This window comes from Pelophylax lessonae (assembly GCF_965119305.1).
Source record: "Pelophylax lessonae genome assembly, chromosome: 1".
In the NCBI taxonomy this organism is placed as follows: domain Eukaryota; kingdom Metazoa; phylum Chordata; class Amphibia; order Anura; family Ranidae; genus Pelophylax; species Pelophylax lessonae.
Genome location: NC_138768.1, coordinates 292613977 through 292628332, shown reverse-complemented (window position 1 = coordinate 292628332; position 14356 = coordinate 292613977). Strand labels below are relative to the sequence as shown.

Here is a 14356-nt window from a genome sequence, read left to right as displayed (position 1 = left end):
GTGTGGGTCTGGCTGCCCTATCTGAGCCTTGGGAAACAGGACTGGCGTATGCCTTTCCACCGTTCACCCTTATCCCCAAGATCATCAAGAAGATTTGCTTCTCATCAGCAAGAGAGGCTTAGTTCATAGGATTACTAAAGCTCAGCATAGGAAAACCTTGGAATCTGCCTTGTTCGCCGGATCTGATCTACCAGGGAGCAGCAAACCATCCTGGTGTGGGCCACTTTCTCTGACGGCTTAGCTTCTAAAAGGGAGTTGCTAACTAAGAAGGGTCTGTCAGAACAGATAGACACAATACTTACTAGCAGGAAGTCTTCCACAAACTCAATCTATACAAAGATCTGGAAGAAGTTCTGCGGCTGGCGCATAAACCACATCAAGGTAGAAGGTCCAATGGTTCTATCAATACTGGACTTCTTACAAGAGGGAGCAGACAAAGGGCTAGCTCTCAGTACACTCAATGTCCAGGTGGTGGCCCTTTCCAATTTTTTGAGTTATAGAATAGCCGAGAATCCTTTGATCAAGAGATTTTTGATTCCCATTGGGCGAAAACACATCCCAGTCACAGCCAAGTTTCCTTCTTGGGACCCTTCGTGCCTCTTGAGACCTGTTCCATCAGCCTCCTAATGCAGAAAACAGCTTTCCTAGTGGCTTTAGTTTTGGCTAAAATGGTCGTCAAAATTCATGCGCTATCTATCGCAGAACTATATTGCAATATTTCGCAGCACAAACTTGCCCTGTCATTGGACCCTGTTTTTCTTCCAAAAGTTGCAAGCAAATTTCAAAGAACAGAGGAAATCATTATCCCGTCATTCTGTGCAAATTCAAGTAATGATAAAGAATTAGAATTCAATAGTGTAGACATCAGGAGGTGTATGATCGTATACATCGAACGCACAAAAGACTGGAGATCTACTACGGGGCTATTTGTTCTCTTTTCCGGACTCTTCAAAGGTAGGAAAACTTCAAAAAATACCATTGGCAGATGGCTAAAGGCAGCAATCTGTGAGGCATATCAGGCATCCTCTTTGACTCCACCTTCAATAATCAAACCCCATTCTACAAGAGCAGTTGTTACTACTTGGGCAGAAAGGGCCGGATCATCGCCACTACAGATCTGCAAAGCCGCTACCTGGACCAGCTTCCAAACTTTTGTGAAGCACTACAGGTTTGACCTACTCTCGAGCCAAGACCAGGCCTTCAGGAGAAAAGTGCTCCAAACAGTGGTCCTCTCTGTGAGCTGTCCTGGAAGATGACTTGTAAAAATAGTTATTACTTGTTAACTCATTTTTCAGGAATCTTCCAGGACAGCGCCAATCCCCCCCTCCCCCCCCCTGTAATGATCAATGTGTCTATGACATAATGTTACGAGGGCATAACAGTGTCTAATGTTGATGGTTTACCAATAGAGTAATACGATATATATCACAGCCTTCGGTTATTTGTTTAATACTGATGTACTGCTGGTGAGCAGCCCTTTTTATAATGTGGATCGAGTGTTCCCTGTGTTAGGAAGGAGAAGCCTTTTTCTCTGTGAGCCGTCCTGGAAGATTTCTGAAAAGTGAATTAACAGGTAATAACTCTGTTTTTCCCTTCTTTTTGGGTTTACAGCAACCTCGCCTGGGCATGTGTTTGATGTTGTCCCCTGCAATGTGTATAAATAGGAACATTCTTTCAATTTTTTGTTATTGTGTTGCGATATTGTTCTCAGTTTTTTCCCTTTCATAGACAGTTCAAGGGCTGGGATCTCATGGTTCAGCTGGCAAAGTTGTACTCTGACTTCTTAAAAAAGCAACCCCGATCCATGTCATGTGACTCGTTAGTGTTACAAGGTCCCAGGTGTGAACGGGGAGCAGGTGTGTTAAATTTTGTGTTATTGCTCTCACTCTCTTATATTGGTCTCTGGAAGATCAACATGGCACCTCATGTCAAAGAACTCTCTGAGGATCTGAAAAAAAGATTTTTTGTTCTAAATAAAGATGGCCTAGGATGTAAGAAGATTACTAAGACCATGAAACTGAGCTGCAGCACGGTGGCCAAGACCATACAGCGGTTTAACAGGACAGGTTCCACTCAGAACAGGCCTCACCATGGTCCACCAAAGAAGTTGAGTGCACATGCTCAGCATCATATCCAGAGGTTGTCTTTGGTAAATAGACGTATGAGTGCTGTCCGGAATTGCTGCAGAGGTTGAAGGGGTGGGGGGTCAGTCTGTCAGCGCTTAGATCATACGCCGCATACTGCATCAAATTGGTCTGCATGGCTGTCGTCCCAGAAGGAAGCCTCTTCTAAAGATGATGCACAAGAAAGCTCGCAAACGGTTTTCTGAAGACAAGCAGACTAAGAACATGGATTACTGGAACCATGTCCTGTGGTCTGATGAGACCAAGATAAACTTATTTGATTCAGATGGTGTCAAGCGTGTGTTGACAGAAACTAAGAAAAACTTTTTTTTCTCTTTTAAAAATTTTTGGTCTTTTTTCGGGTTTTTTTTGGCAAAAAATAAAAAACCCAGCCGTGAATAAATACCACGAAAAGAAAATTCTATTTGTGTGAAGAAAATGTTTAAAAAACTTTCAGTCATCTGTAAAGACTGAAATGGTACTTTTAATTCCAGACCCTATATCATTTTTAAATATATTAACCACCTCCCGCCTGCTGTATAGTAAAATGACAGTGGAGCGGTGCGGCTCTTGTTCTAGGACAACATCAAATGATGATGCCCAGTTTAACCGCGGCTCTTTACCCATGTGATCGGCTGTGTCTGATCACATGTAAACAAGGAAGTGCCGTTTATTGGCTCCCCTGGCTTCACACTGACAGAGTGTGAGGTGAGGAGAGCTGATTAACGCCATCTACTCACAGGGAAGACGCATACAGGTAATCAGGATACTGATCATCATTGTCCTGATTACAATGCAGCCCCAGCAGTGCCCATCAATGATGCCACTCTGTGCCCATCAGTGACACCAGTATGTGCCCATCAGTGAGACCAATCTGTGCCCATCAGTTATGCCAATCAGTGCTGCCTTTTTAGTGCCCATCAGTGCCTGCCCATTAGTGCCCATCAGTGCTGCACATCAGTGCCACCTATCATTGACTATAAGTGCTGCGTATTAGTGCCTATCAGTGCCGCCTTTCATTGCCCATCAGTGCTGCATTTTAGTGCCACCTATCAGTTCCCATCAGTGCTGCATATTAGTGCATCCTCATCAGTGCCCCCCCATTAGTGCCCATCAGTGCTGCCTCATTAGTGCATATTAGTTAAGCCTTATTAACGCAGATCAGTGAAGGAGAAAATTTTTCTGACAGAAACTAAGAAAAACTTTTTTTTCTTATTCAAAATTTTTTATTTTTTTCATTTTTTTTGACAAAAAATAAAAAGCCCAGCGGTGAATAAATACCACCAAAAAAAACTCTATTTGTGTGAAGAAAACGTTCAAAAAACATATGAAAGAATTAATTTGGGTACAGTGTTGCATGACCGCCCAATTGTCATTCAAAGTTCGACATCACTGAAAGCTGAAAATTGGCCTGGGTAGGAAGGGGGGTGAAAGTGCCCTGTATTGAATTAGTTAAAAAGTAAGGGTCCCCACGCTAAACCTTGGGGTACACCACTTACAGCCTTAGACCATTCAAGTAAGAATCATTAACCACTACTCTCTGAATTCTGTCTTTTAGCCAATTTTCTATCAATTTACAAAATGATCTTTCCAAGCCTGTGGACTTTACCTGACCTAATAAAGTAGCTGGTGGGTGTATAATGTAAAATACATAGATACAAAAGAACCTAGTGTAAGGGTATTTTATTCGTCTAAACCAATACAATAAAATATTAATATTATTTAGGCATTTTGGAAAAAAAAAAAAAAACAGTTCATTATAGATTCCCTTTAAGAAACGATGTGTGCTGAAAGAAGACACATAATAAAAGGAAGCACTATATCAGCAAGGAGCTATAAACATTCCATGCAGATCTATAGTTCATCTAAAAATACACTGAATGCAGGCTAATTACACTGCTCATTCACACTAGTTGTAGTGGATTATTCATAATACACCTTGTAATTTAATATTACTTCACATACAACAGTGCTTTGTGCTGAGCATTTCATTGAATTATAACAAGGATAACAAGAATAATAGCACATGCAGACATATCTAAGTCCATTTTTGTATACAATAATGATAAATGGCAGCATGTCCTCTTGTCTGTGCAATTGTACAGGATCCTGCTGCTGTTGAATATAAAATTGCTAAAAAATGCTCTTGTTACTATGGTCTTTTCGCAATAGGAATATATTTTGGGAGCTTGGACCTTCTTAAAAAGAGATTATGGACCTCTTGCTGGGAGATGGAGAGATCAGGTTGAACAGTGATCACCTATTAAAGGATGTAGAACATCATGTGAACGTCTTTTTCTTAAGATAATCCTTTTGAAAGTGCCCCTGACCTGAACTTCCCTTGCTAGGAGTACTACGGTGGTAGATTGTGTCAGTTATTTTGCAAAATATACCAGTCTTATCTGTAGAGACAAAAGATGAAAGGCCTTGCTAGCAGTATATAGGAGAATATCATAGACAGAATTTTGTCTCATAAATCATTTTCTGCATCGGCTCATTAAAGCTGATCTTCAGGCGAGCAGCTAAATACAGTTGAAATATGTGTATAGAATCTAATTAGCTGGCAAAAGATATGTAAATACATGCAGACTGTTATGTGACCCATCCAGCCCTGCCAGACAGCAGAGATAGATTAAAGACATCCTCTGCAGCAAAGAGTGGTCAAAATCAGAGGTCAGAGTAAACTCCAAACCCAATATGGGAAAACAAAGGTGCAGCAGCACATTGGTGAGTCATCCATCTGCTCACACTCTTCTCTCCTCCTGTCAACATGTTTACAGTTACTTCCTGGGTGCTGATGCAGAGCATCATTACATCCTGGTCCTACCACTTCTGTGTCCTGCTGTGTAGTGGTTTCTGGAGACTGATATCAAGACAGATTTAGCTCCTTCTATTAGCTGCAGTTACAAATAAGTTTCTGATTCTTTTTAAATAAAAATAATAGTTTAATTAAATAGTTAATTCATTTCCTGCTTAAAATTCAGTGTTAACTCTCTATTGCCATTAGTCACACTACTGTATTTTTCTGCACTGAATAAAAATAGCTAAGGGTACAGTCCATGATAGAAGAGAAAAATTAAATGGGCCTTTTTAATGTATAGACCCATTTAAAATGGTCTTAAAAGAAGACCATTTTATAGCTCGTTTCCACTGAGCTTTCTGGTACGGTTCGGTTCGGTACGGTACGCTTTTTATGCCGTTTCCATTATGAATGGTACCCTAATTCCGAACCGTACCGTACCACTTTTTTGGTACCCTTTCGTTGGGGTACCAAGCACATTAGTACCGTACCAACAGGGTGGAGCTACACTCTGCAGAACTTTGATTGGTTGACAGAGAATCGTCTATCACATTGTGTCGCTGTTGTTGCAGCAAGTTCAAAGAAAATACTGCAAAATACAGTAATTATTGAGGAAAGGTGCTAGATAAATCTTATTTTGTTTTGGAGGAAATAAAAGTAACAGCAGGAATCTGCTAAGGATAAATAAGGGTAAATAAGGGTAGGCAGACACAAATAAACTGGGTGTACCAGCTTTGTTCATTAACATTGTTTTATTAAAAAGAATAAATTACAATTGCGAAGAGCCAAGAGAGCCTGCAACAGTAGAAGGTACTCATCAGCCCTTTGTGGCCAGTGGAAGAGTTGCGAGTGGACCAAGAACTCCTTATGGCTCCTGAGCAACACTTCTGGATTACAAGGTAACCATGGCAATGCATTTTGGGGAAACTACCCAATTTTTCAGGTCAAAAGCTTAAAAATCAATCAGCAGGTGTGCAAGACAGAATTCCAGGTTCCACCCGACTAAAGAGAGCTGTTGGATGTCACCTAATGCTACAGACTCTCCATAGGCACATGGACATCGGACTGTTTGCAAGTGTAATTTATTATTTTTTAATAAAATGATCCATATCAGTGAAAAATGGTTGGTTTGCCCTTTTCACTGTTTAACATGTGTGTATTGATTACTTGGAGACATTTTTTTAAGGTAACACAGAAGTTATCAACCTTTCTATACTATGTTGTACCACATGTCAATCTCATCCACTACAATGGGAAGCTCCAATTTTTATGGTGCCCTGGTAAGTGGCAAAGTCAAAACGAGGAAAATTGATAACCTTTTTAACGCTAGAATTCTGCTTAGCTGAATATTAGTCACAACTCACTCTATCTCAAGAGGACTCAAACTTGTTATCCTTAGCACTCATCTTAAAGACTAAGTTCACCTTAAAAATAATAAATTAACATATTTTTAGGCTAAATATGGGTTTAAAATGTAACATGGTGCAAAAAGTGGAGTTAGCCTTTAAAGTCCATCTAAGGCTTACAATTAGAGACATAATGTCACATATTTGTCATATGGAGGGCTCACACCTTGGGTTTTATTGATTAGTTTGAGCAAAAGTTATTGGTTCTACAATCTAGGGGATAGATTTATGTCCTTTTTTTTTTTTTTTACTAGTAATGGCGGGGATCAGCGATTTTTATCGGGACTACGATATTGTGACAGACAGATCGGACATCTAACTGACACTTTTGACACTTTTGAGGGGACCAGTGACATTACTAAAGTAATCAGTGCATAATTTTAGTTACTGTACCTTATGACACTGGCAGGAAAAGAGTTAACACCAGGGCCGATCAAAGGGTTAAGTGTGTTCCTAGGGAGTGCTTTCTAACTGTATGGGGGATCGACTTACTGGATGAACACAGAAACCTGTGTTCCCAAATAGGAGGAACAGAGGATCCTTGTGTTCATCACTGACAGAACAGCGGTCTGCCTTGTTTACATAGGCAGACCGCTGTTCTGTCTCCATGGGGAGCAATTGCGGGTGGCCCGCGGACATCACTTCAGCCGGACCCGCTGAATGGCTCCCCCTCTGGCCAACAGGTACATTGTTTCGCATAATAGAGCCGACCTGCCGCAGTAAAACTACGGTGGCTGGTCGGCAAGTGGTTATATACCACCAAAGGAAAGCTCTATTTGTGTGAACAAAATAATAAAAATTTCATTTGGGTACAATGTTGCATAACCATGCAATGGTCATTCAAAGTGTGACACATAGGCGTGCGCACAGGGTGTGCCAGGTGTGCCTGGGCACACTCTAATCACCCCATGTACATTAACATTATCACTTTTTGTGCTGGCAGGAAGATGGGAAAAATCTCTCTCTTACTGGCTCTGCCATAAGAGAAGTCTTTAGGCACTTGCTTTTCAATGTGCCGGCAGGGAGATAAATGTGCTGGGGTCGTATATATGTAGACACACACAAACACGTGTGTTTGAGCTTTGGGGTGCACACCCTAATTTAATAGGCTGCGCACACCTATGGTGTGACAGCTCTGAAAGCTGAAAATTGGCCTGGGCAGGAAGGGGGTGAAGGTGTCTGGTAATGAAGTGATTAATGGCAGTTTAATAATTTGGGGCTCTCATCTCAGGGAACTACTTTGTTTTAATGTACTTTGTAACTGTACTATTGTGGTCTGTAATTTTACTATCTGACATTAGAGTCTATCATTCAAGATAATATCCACAATAAATCTGATTACCTACCTCAGAGCTTCTGGTGTATCTCCCAGTTTTAAGTTTGACTTTGACTTTAAATTTCTTCATGTAATATAACCACCTATCCTTAGGGCCCCTGCCTCATATACCAGGCTCCACCATCTGTCTGAATTCTCCTATCTTCCATAATGTTTCTCCTATACATATTTTTATTTCTATTGCCCTAATCTGCTCAGACATTTTACTCCCATTCTGATCAGGGTCAGTAACATTGGATAAATTGCTGTAGAAATAACTTACTAATGTAAAGATTAAGCAAAAATAATTTAGGGTTACCTAAAGATTTTGGAAGAACGCCTAGAGCACATCCCCTTCTTGCCAAAATCAGGGATAGCTTTCCAGTAAAAGCTGTTTTGTCATTGGGTCATTCTACCTTTCCAAGGCAATTAACCTCATCTCTAACTGCCACACCTCCTACTGCAAAGATAGCAATTTTTCAGCATCCCCACTTGTCGACCGCCTAACTGTAAATACACGTTTTTACCCTAATGTTAAATACTGGGGTTATGGCAGCAGCTAGATACCATATCCCTGGTATCTTCTTTTCAGTCAGGCAGTCGGCTTTCAGATAAAAAAGGTTCCAGCTGTGGATTTGCTGCAAAATTACTTTTATAGGTGAAGGGAGAGATGCCTGTCACCCCTCTCGCTGCTTCCCAGTCATTCCAGAGCTTCCTGGAGCCATCAACAGGCTGGAACTGATTCAGTGCGGCCAATGGATAGGCAGGAAGCTGAGTGAGGACAAGATAGCCCCCTCTCCGCTCTATGCCCTTGGAGGACCAGAGAGACCTCCGATGTCACTTCCGGTTCTTGTACAGATTGACAGGATTTTTTTTCTTAAAGTCAAAATGACATTTTTTTATTTATTTTTTTATTTTTTGCTTTAAAAGTAAATGAGAGATCTGGGCGTCTTTTTGGCCCCAGATCTCTCAATAAAGTGGACCGGTCATGTGTATTGTTATTACAAGGGATGTTTACATTCCTTGCAATAGGAATAAAAGTGATAAAAAAATGTGTTTAATAATTTTTTATTAAAAAAGTTTTATCAAATACAAATAAAAATTAAAGAAACCCCCGATGAGGGGGTATGCAACAAAAAGGAGTACAACAAAATATTAATAACAGTACAACATGAATTGCAGGGTAGTATTGTCACTCCGATAGGATTGTGATAGTAGCCTAATGGAACCTATCGCACAACAGCAAAGCAAATCCAATTTATATAGAGCATACATTACTCTTTTCTTTTTTCTGTTGTTTTCCATTTTGCTTTCATATTATTTCCTTCAGTAAAAAGAGGCGTGCTCAGGGATAGCAGAAAGAAAAATGGGTGTGAAAGTAGGGGTGGGGGGTGAAAAGAAGAAGGAGGGGGAGAGGGGGGAGAGGGAAGAAGGGGGTTATATTGGGAGGACCTCCCTTGGTGCATTTATCGAGCATAAAGTAAGATTTCAATGATCTTGAGTCATATAACCAGAAAAAACATCTGAGTAGGTGAAGGCCCATATCTTGTGGGCACATGAGGCGAGGCCCCTGTAATTAAGTGTCATGTCTTCCATACAGTAAACATGATCCATAGTTAATAGCCATTGTGTGATAGTAGGTATGGAGGTTTGTTTCGAATACTTAGGGATGAGCGATTTAGCGGCATTGAGAAGATGAGGTATAACTGATTTGCGATACCGGCCTGCTGGTTCCCCCGTACAGTGAAACAGCACTTCCCATGGATCATCATTAATTGGTGAACGCTGAATGGACTCCATTAGGCGAAGAACTGTCGACCAGAATGGGCGAATAACTGGGCAGGACCACCAGATGTGAGCATGAGTAGCCACGGCACCACAGCCCCTCCAACAGAGATTAGAGGCAGATCAAAAGAGTAGATGCAGTTTTGCAGGAGAGAGGTGCCATCTGGTCAGAAGTTTGTAGTTGACCTCCGCCAATTTGGAGGAGATGGCTGACGAGTGAGTGAGCGTAAACATTTTCTTCCTAAGGTCATCCGAGAGAGGCAGTTATAAGTCCATTTCCCATTGCTTAAGGAAGTATGGCGTCCTGGCCGAGTCCATTTCCAGAAGAGCTTTGTAGGTTAGGGATAGCATACCCTTAGGAGGCGTGTTGAGATTTAAGATACCTTCAATTGGATTAAGGTCTTCCAAAGAGCAAGAGGGTTGAGGTAAAGTTTTTATGAATAGTTTCAGTTGGATGTATCTCCAGTGGTCCATGACTGAAGAGTGTTTGGTCCAAATCAGGGTGGAAAGTGGGAGGATACCCTGCTTGCCGGTTACATGGTGAAAAAAGGGTTGGAGACAGCGGTAGCCAGTGAAGGTATGAAGGGTCCTGGATGCCTGGGGGGAAGAATTGGTGGCCCATGATCGGCATTAGGGGGGGAGTTGTAAGGTATCTTATAACATTTGTGCAAAGAGTCCCAAATTTGAAAAACAGACTTCGTTAAGGGTGACGTGTTAATCGAGAGGTGTCTATATTTGGGTGGGATCCAAAGCTGCGTGTAAAGTACAGTACTGGAGAAAGTATGTTCCAAATGGACCCATTAGTTTGTGAATGATGTTTCCAATCTAAGATCCTGGAAAGTACGGATACTAGAAAGTACTTTCTAAAGTCAGGCAGGGCTAGCCCCCCATTGGTTTTGGCTCGTGAGAGGATACTGCGAGCTATCCGCGGTTTAGAGTGACGCCAAATATATTTGGAAACCAGAGATGATACAAGTGTAATCAAGTTCCTGGGGATATTAAACGGGATCATTTGAAACAAGAATAACACTCTGGGCAGCACGTAAAGTGATAAAATATTATACCAACAGTGTAAAAATAAAAAGTAAAATAAATAAGAAAAAAAAATGTAAAGCATCCCATCCCCCTGAGCTTGTGTGCAAAAGCGAACGCATACGTAAGTCCTGGTCTTCAAACCACACATGTGAGGTTTCGCCATGAATCATGATCTTTAGAATTAGAGCAATAATTGTAGTACAGAACCTCCTCTGTAACTCTAAACAGGTAACCTGTAAAAAATTTTAAAGCGTCGCCTCTGGAAATTTTTAAGTATAATAGTTTGTCGCCATTCAACGAGCATCTGCAATTTTAAAGCTTGACATGTTAGGTATTTGATTACTCAGTGTAACATCACCTTTCACATTATACAAAAATATTTAGCTAACTTTACTGGTTTTTTGTTTTTTGTTTTGTTGTTTTAATTAAAGTGTAATTTTTTCCCAAAAAATTACGTTTGAAAGACAGCTGTGCAAATACAGACCGCCATTTTATGCTCCAGGGTCTCTGCTATAAAAAATATATATAATGTTTGGGGGTTCTAAGTAATATTCTAGCAAAAAATACAGATTTTTACTTGTAAACAACAAATGTTAGAAAAAGTCATGGTCAGCAAATGGTTAATTTGACACCTTGCACTGTTAAGCTGTCCATACATGGGTCACTTTTTTCATAAAGACAGCATGAACAAAAAAAACTAACCTGATTCCCCCAACCACACCAAATGTGTGGATGGGGGAATCAGGTTTGTTTTTTTTTGTTCATGCTGGCTGAATGAAAATTCTCCCTGCTGTGTCTTTATATTCTGATAACGGGAGACTTACCTGCCTCCCCGCAGTCAAAAACACTTATCAGTGCTGCAGCCTATTGGCTGCAACACTGATCAAACTGAAATTTTCCAGCAGTCCTATTTGTGAAAAGTCAGTCGATAGATTGCCTTTTCTTGAACGGGAATGGCCATACATGGATCAAAAACCAACTGATTCCTTCTGAACTGGGCAAATTTTTATCCATGTATGGGCAGCTTTACAATTCAAAATTAAACAGGTGACCTTTAACACTGATGATTCAGGTAGGTAAGGTAAGTATGATGCCACGGTGTTTAATTCAATGTAAGGGATATGGTACAGGTTACATCTGATTTGTTTTAGTGTCAAGTTATAGGTTTTTAAGAGTTAGGGTTAATGTTAGAATATTGGTTTAAGGGGTTAAAGCTGAACTCCGGGGAGACAGCTAAATATAAGTATAAGCAAGAGGATTTGCATGTCTGTCTATCCAGTTCTGAGATTTACACAGCTCTACTAGACAACAAAGCTTGAGTCTACTTTTTTTGTACTGCAAGTACTATGGTTTCAACACTATAAAGAATAGTCATAAATTCAAAAATGTTGTACAATAAATATTGACCTTCTTTTGTTCTCAGCCTCCTCCAAATCTCCAATTTGCTTTTTTTTCTTTTGCTACCATGATCTAACTTCCTGTTGAAGGGGGCTACATTCAATCTCCATGGTCCCATGTAGGAGCATAGCGATCCTCTTTTGCTTGTTCTTGAGATGGACTAAGGCAGTGATGCGAACCTTGGCACCCCAAATGTTTTGGAATTACATTTCCCATGATGCTCAACTACACTGCAGAGTGTATGAGCATAATGGGAAATTTAGTTCCAAAACATCCGGGATGCCAAGGTACACCATCACTGGACTAGCATTTATGAACTATGGACTATGAGATTTATAGTGTGCATAGAGAAATGCACGTGACCACAACTGACATGTACTACTTGTTCCAAACAAATAGGAGTAAGGGGGGGGGGAGAAGTTCAGAAGCTCACAGAGGCTGTTACAAGTTCAGAGGCTGTTACAAGGAGGTGTAAAAATGCAGTAAGAAAAATTTATGAAAAATAGATTAAAGGACCAGTAAGTATTGGATGTGTATAGTTTATCATAGCAAAGTGATATTGAATGTTTTGAAATCCATGGCTTTGTCTGATCACTGAAGAGAGATAACACCGCTCAGGCCAGTCAAAGTCCACAATTCAAGGTGGGTGCTGAACTTCGGCTCGCCACCAGGAGAAGCATAAAAGAGGAAAATGGTCGCACACCACCACGGAATCCAATGAAAAAAAGTTCCTTTATTCACATAAGTGGTACAAGGTACAGCAGGGTAGGACAGTAGATGTGTTTCACATGACTGCTACGTGCTTGTTCACTACCCCTACTACTATCACTTTGACTGATCACTGTCTTCATTTTTCAGCCTTTGAACGAGGTCACTGCTATGAACCCTATATTCAGAATGGCAACTTTACAACAACAGATCCAACTTACAGCATGGGGACCGTGGTAGAGTTTACATGTGACCCTGGGCACTCTCTGGAACAAGGACCATCCATTATAGAGTGTATCAATATGAAAGATCCTTACTGGAATGATACAGAACCTCTATGCAGAGGTAAGAAAGTTACTTTTTGTCTACAATTCCATTGTAACTGCTGTAGATTTAGGTATTTTAATCAAATGTATCCCTGGAATGTATGTTACATCTTCTGACATTTTAATTTAGCTAAAGTTAACTAGTTACAAATCTAGGTAATCCAAACTGAGCACATGTATAATCCAGAAATATTTGCAGCTTAAATTGTATGAGAATCTCATATTCCAGTATGCCCATCCCTCCCATCACCTGGGGTTTCATTTTGTCCTTTACTCTCTGTTCTCTCAATAGATAAACTCAGTATTTAATGAATAACATTTTGAAAATTACATTTAAAATTACAGTAATATGTTAAAGCTTATATGAGATTTTAGTGGTTGAGTTTACAGAAACTTTAATCTTTATACTGTACATCTTGGATTATTATATGTTCAGTTTGAAATGCCCCAATTTGTGACAGATTTCTCCTAATAAAGACTCGTCCTCGAAATCCAACACACCAGTGTATTGTTTGAATTCAGTATTAAATAAAAACAGTTATAGGATTCTCACCAACAGTAAATGCTCCCAGTGTGGATAGACACAACACATGCACTAATAATAAGACTTGAGGACAAGTTTGGGAAATAGTGACATATGCAATATAGTACTTGCTGCTTTTGTTTTGGTAAATACAATGTGGTATACACTTTATTTTGTCTTTATGTAAGCCTATAAAGTTTCATTGTTATGTCTGTACATTGTCTGATTACTTTCTCCTAAATTCTTTAGCGATGTGTGGTGGGGAGCTTTCCACCCCAGCTGGGGTTATTCTCTCACCAAACTGGCCTGATTTGTACACAGAGGGAGAAGACTGTATATGGAGAATCCATGTGGGAGATGATCGGAGAATATTTCTTGATATACAGCTGTGAGTATTGCTAAGACAAATTTTTGGGAAACTGAAGTATTCAATTCACATTCTTTGTTTAAAATATCATAAGTGAATACCAGATATTTTTCTTTTTATTCTATATTTTCAATTTTTTTTAAAGTAAAGTCATACAGCCATATGCAATGTCAATTGAACAGCAATGAACCGCTTATTTACATACTAGACCAGGACAAGTAAAACCAAGATGTGGACATTAGTGTAGCATTAGATATATTCTGTAAATTCTGATAAGGTTAACAGTGGGCTACATTGGTCAGACTTGTAGCTTGTTTAAGAGATTTCTGAACCTATGGTGATCAAAGCCAGCTCTGACTGAGTATCTACAATCTGGATGACCACATACAAAACTGGTATAGGAACAAAAAAATCAAAAACATGAGGAAAAAAGGGGGGAGAATGGTTAGTAAAGGGGGAAAGAAGGGAAGAGACTGCACGTGTGGACCTGTGGGGGTGAATTGCAGGGCTAGTAAAACGTCCAGACACGTGATGCCCTTATTTAGCTGTCATGTATTAGGGCACAGTACT

General features: G+C 40.1%; 1 protein-coding gene across 1 annotated transcript in view; it reads left to right on the top strand.

The window, feature by feature from the left end:
• The window catches only part of SEZ6L (seizure related 6 homolog like), a 636929-nt gene that overhangs the window by 515651 nt on the left and 106922 nt on the right, over positions 1–14356 (top strand). Inside the window, exons 8-9 of the mRNA XM_082244006.1 lie at positions 12721–12915; positions 13669–13807. Coding sequence (XP_082100132.1) covers positions 12721–12915; positions 13669–13807 — 334 coding nt within the window. The remainder of the gene's footprint in view (positions 1–12720; positions 12916–13668; positions 13808–14356) is intronic.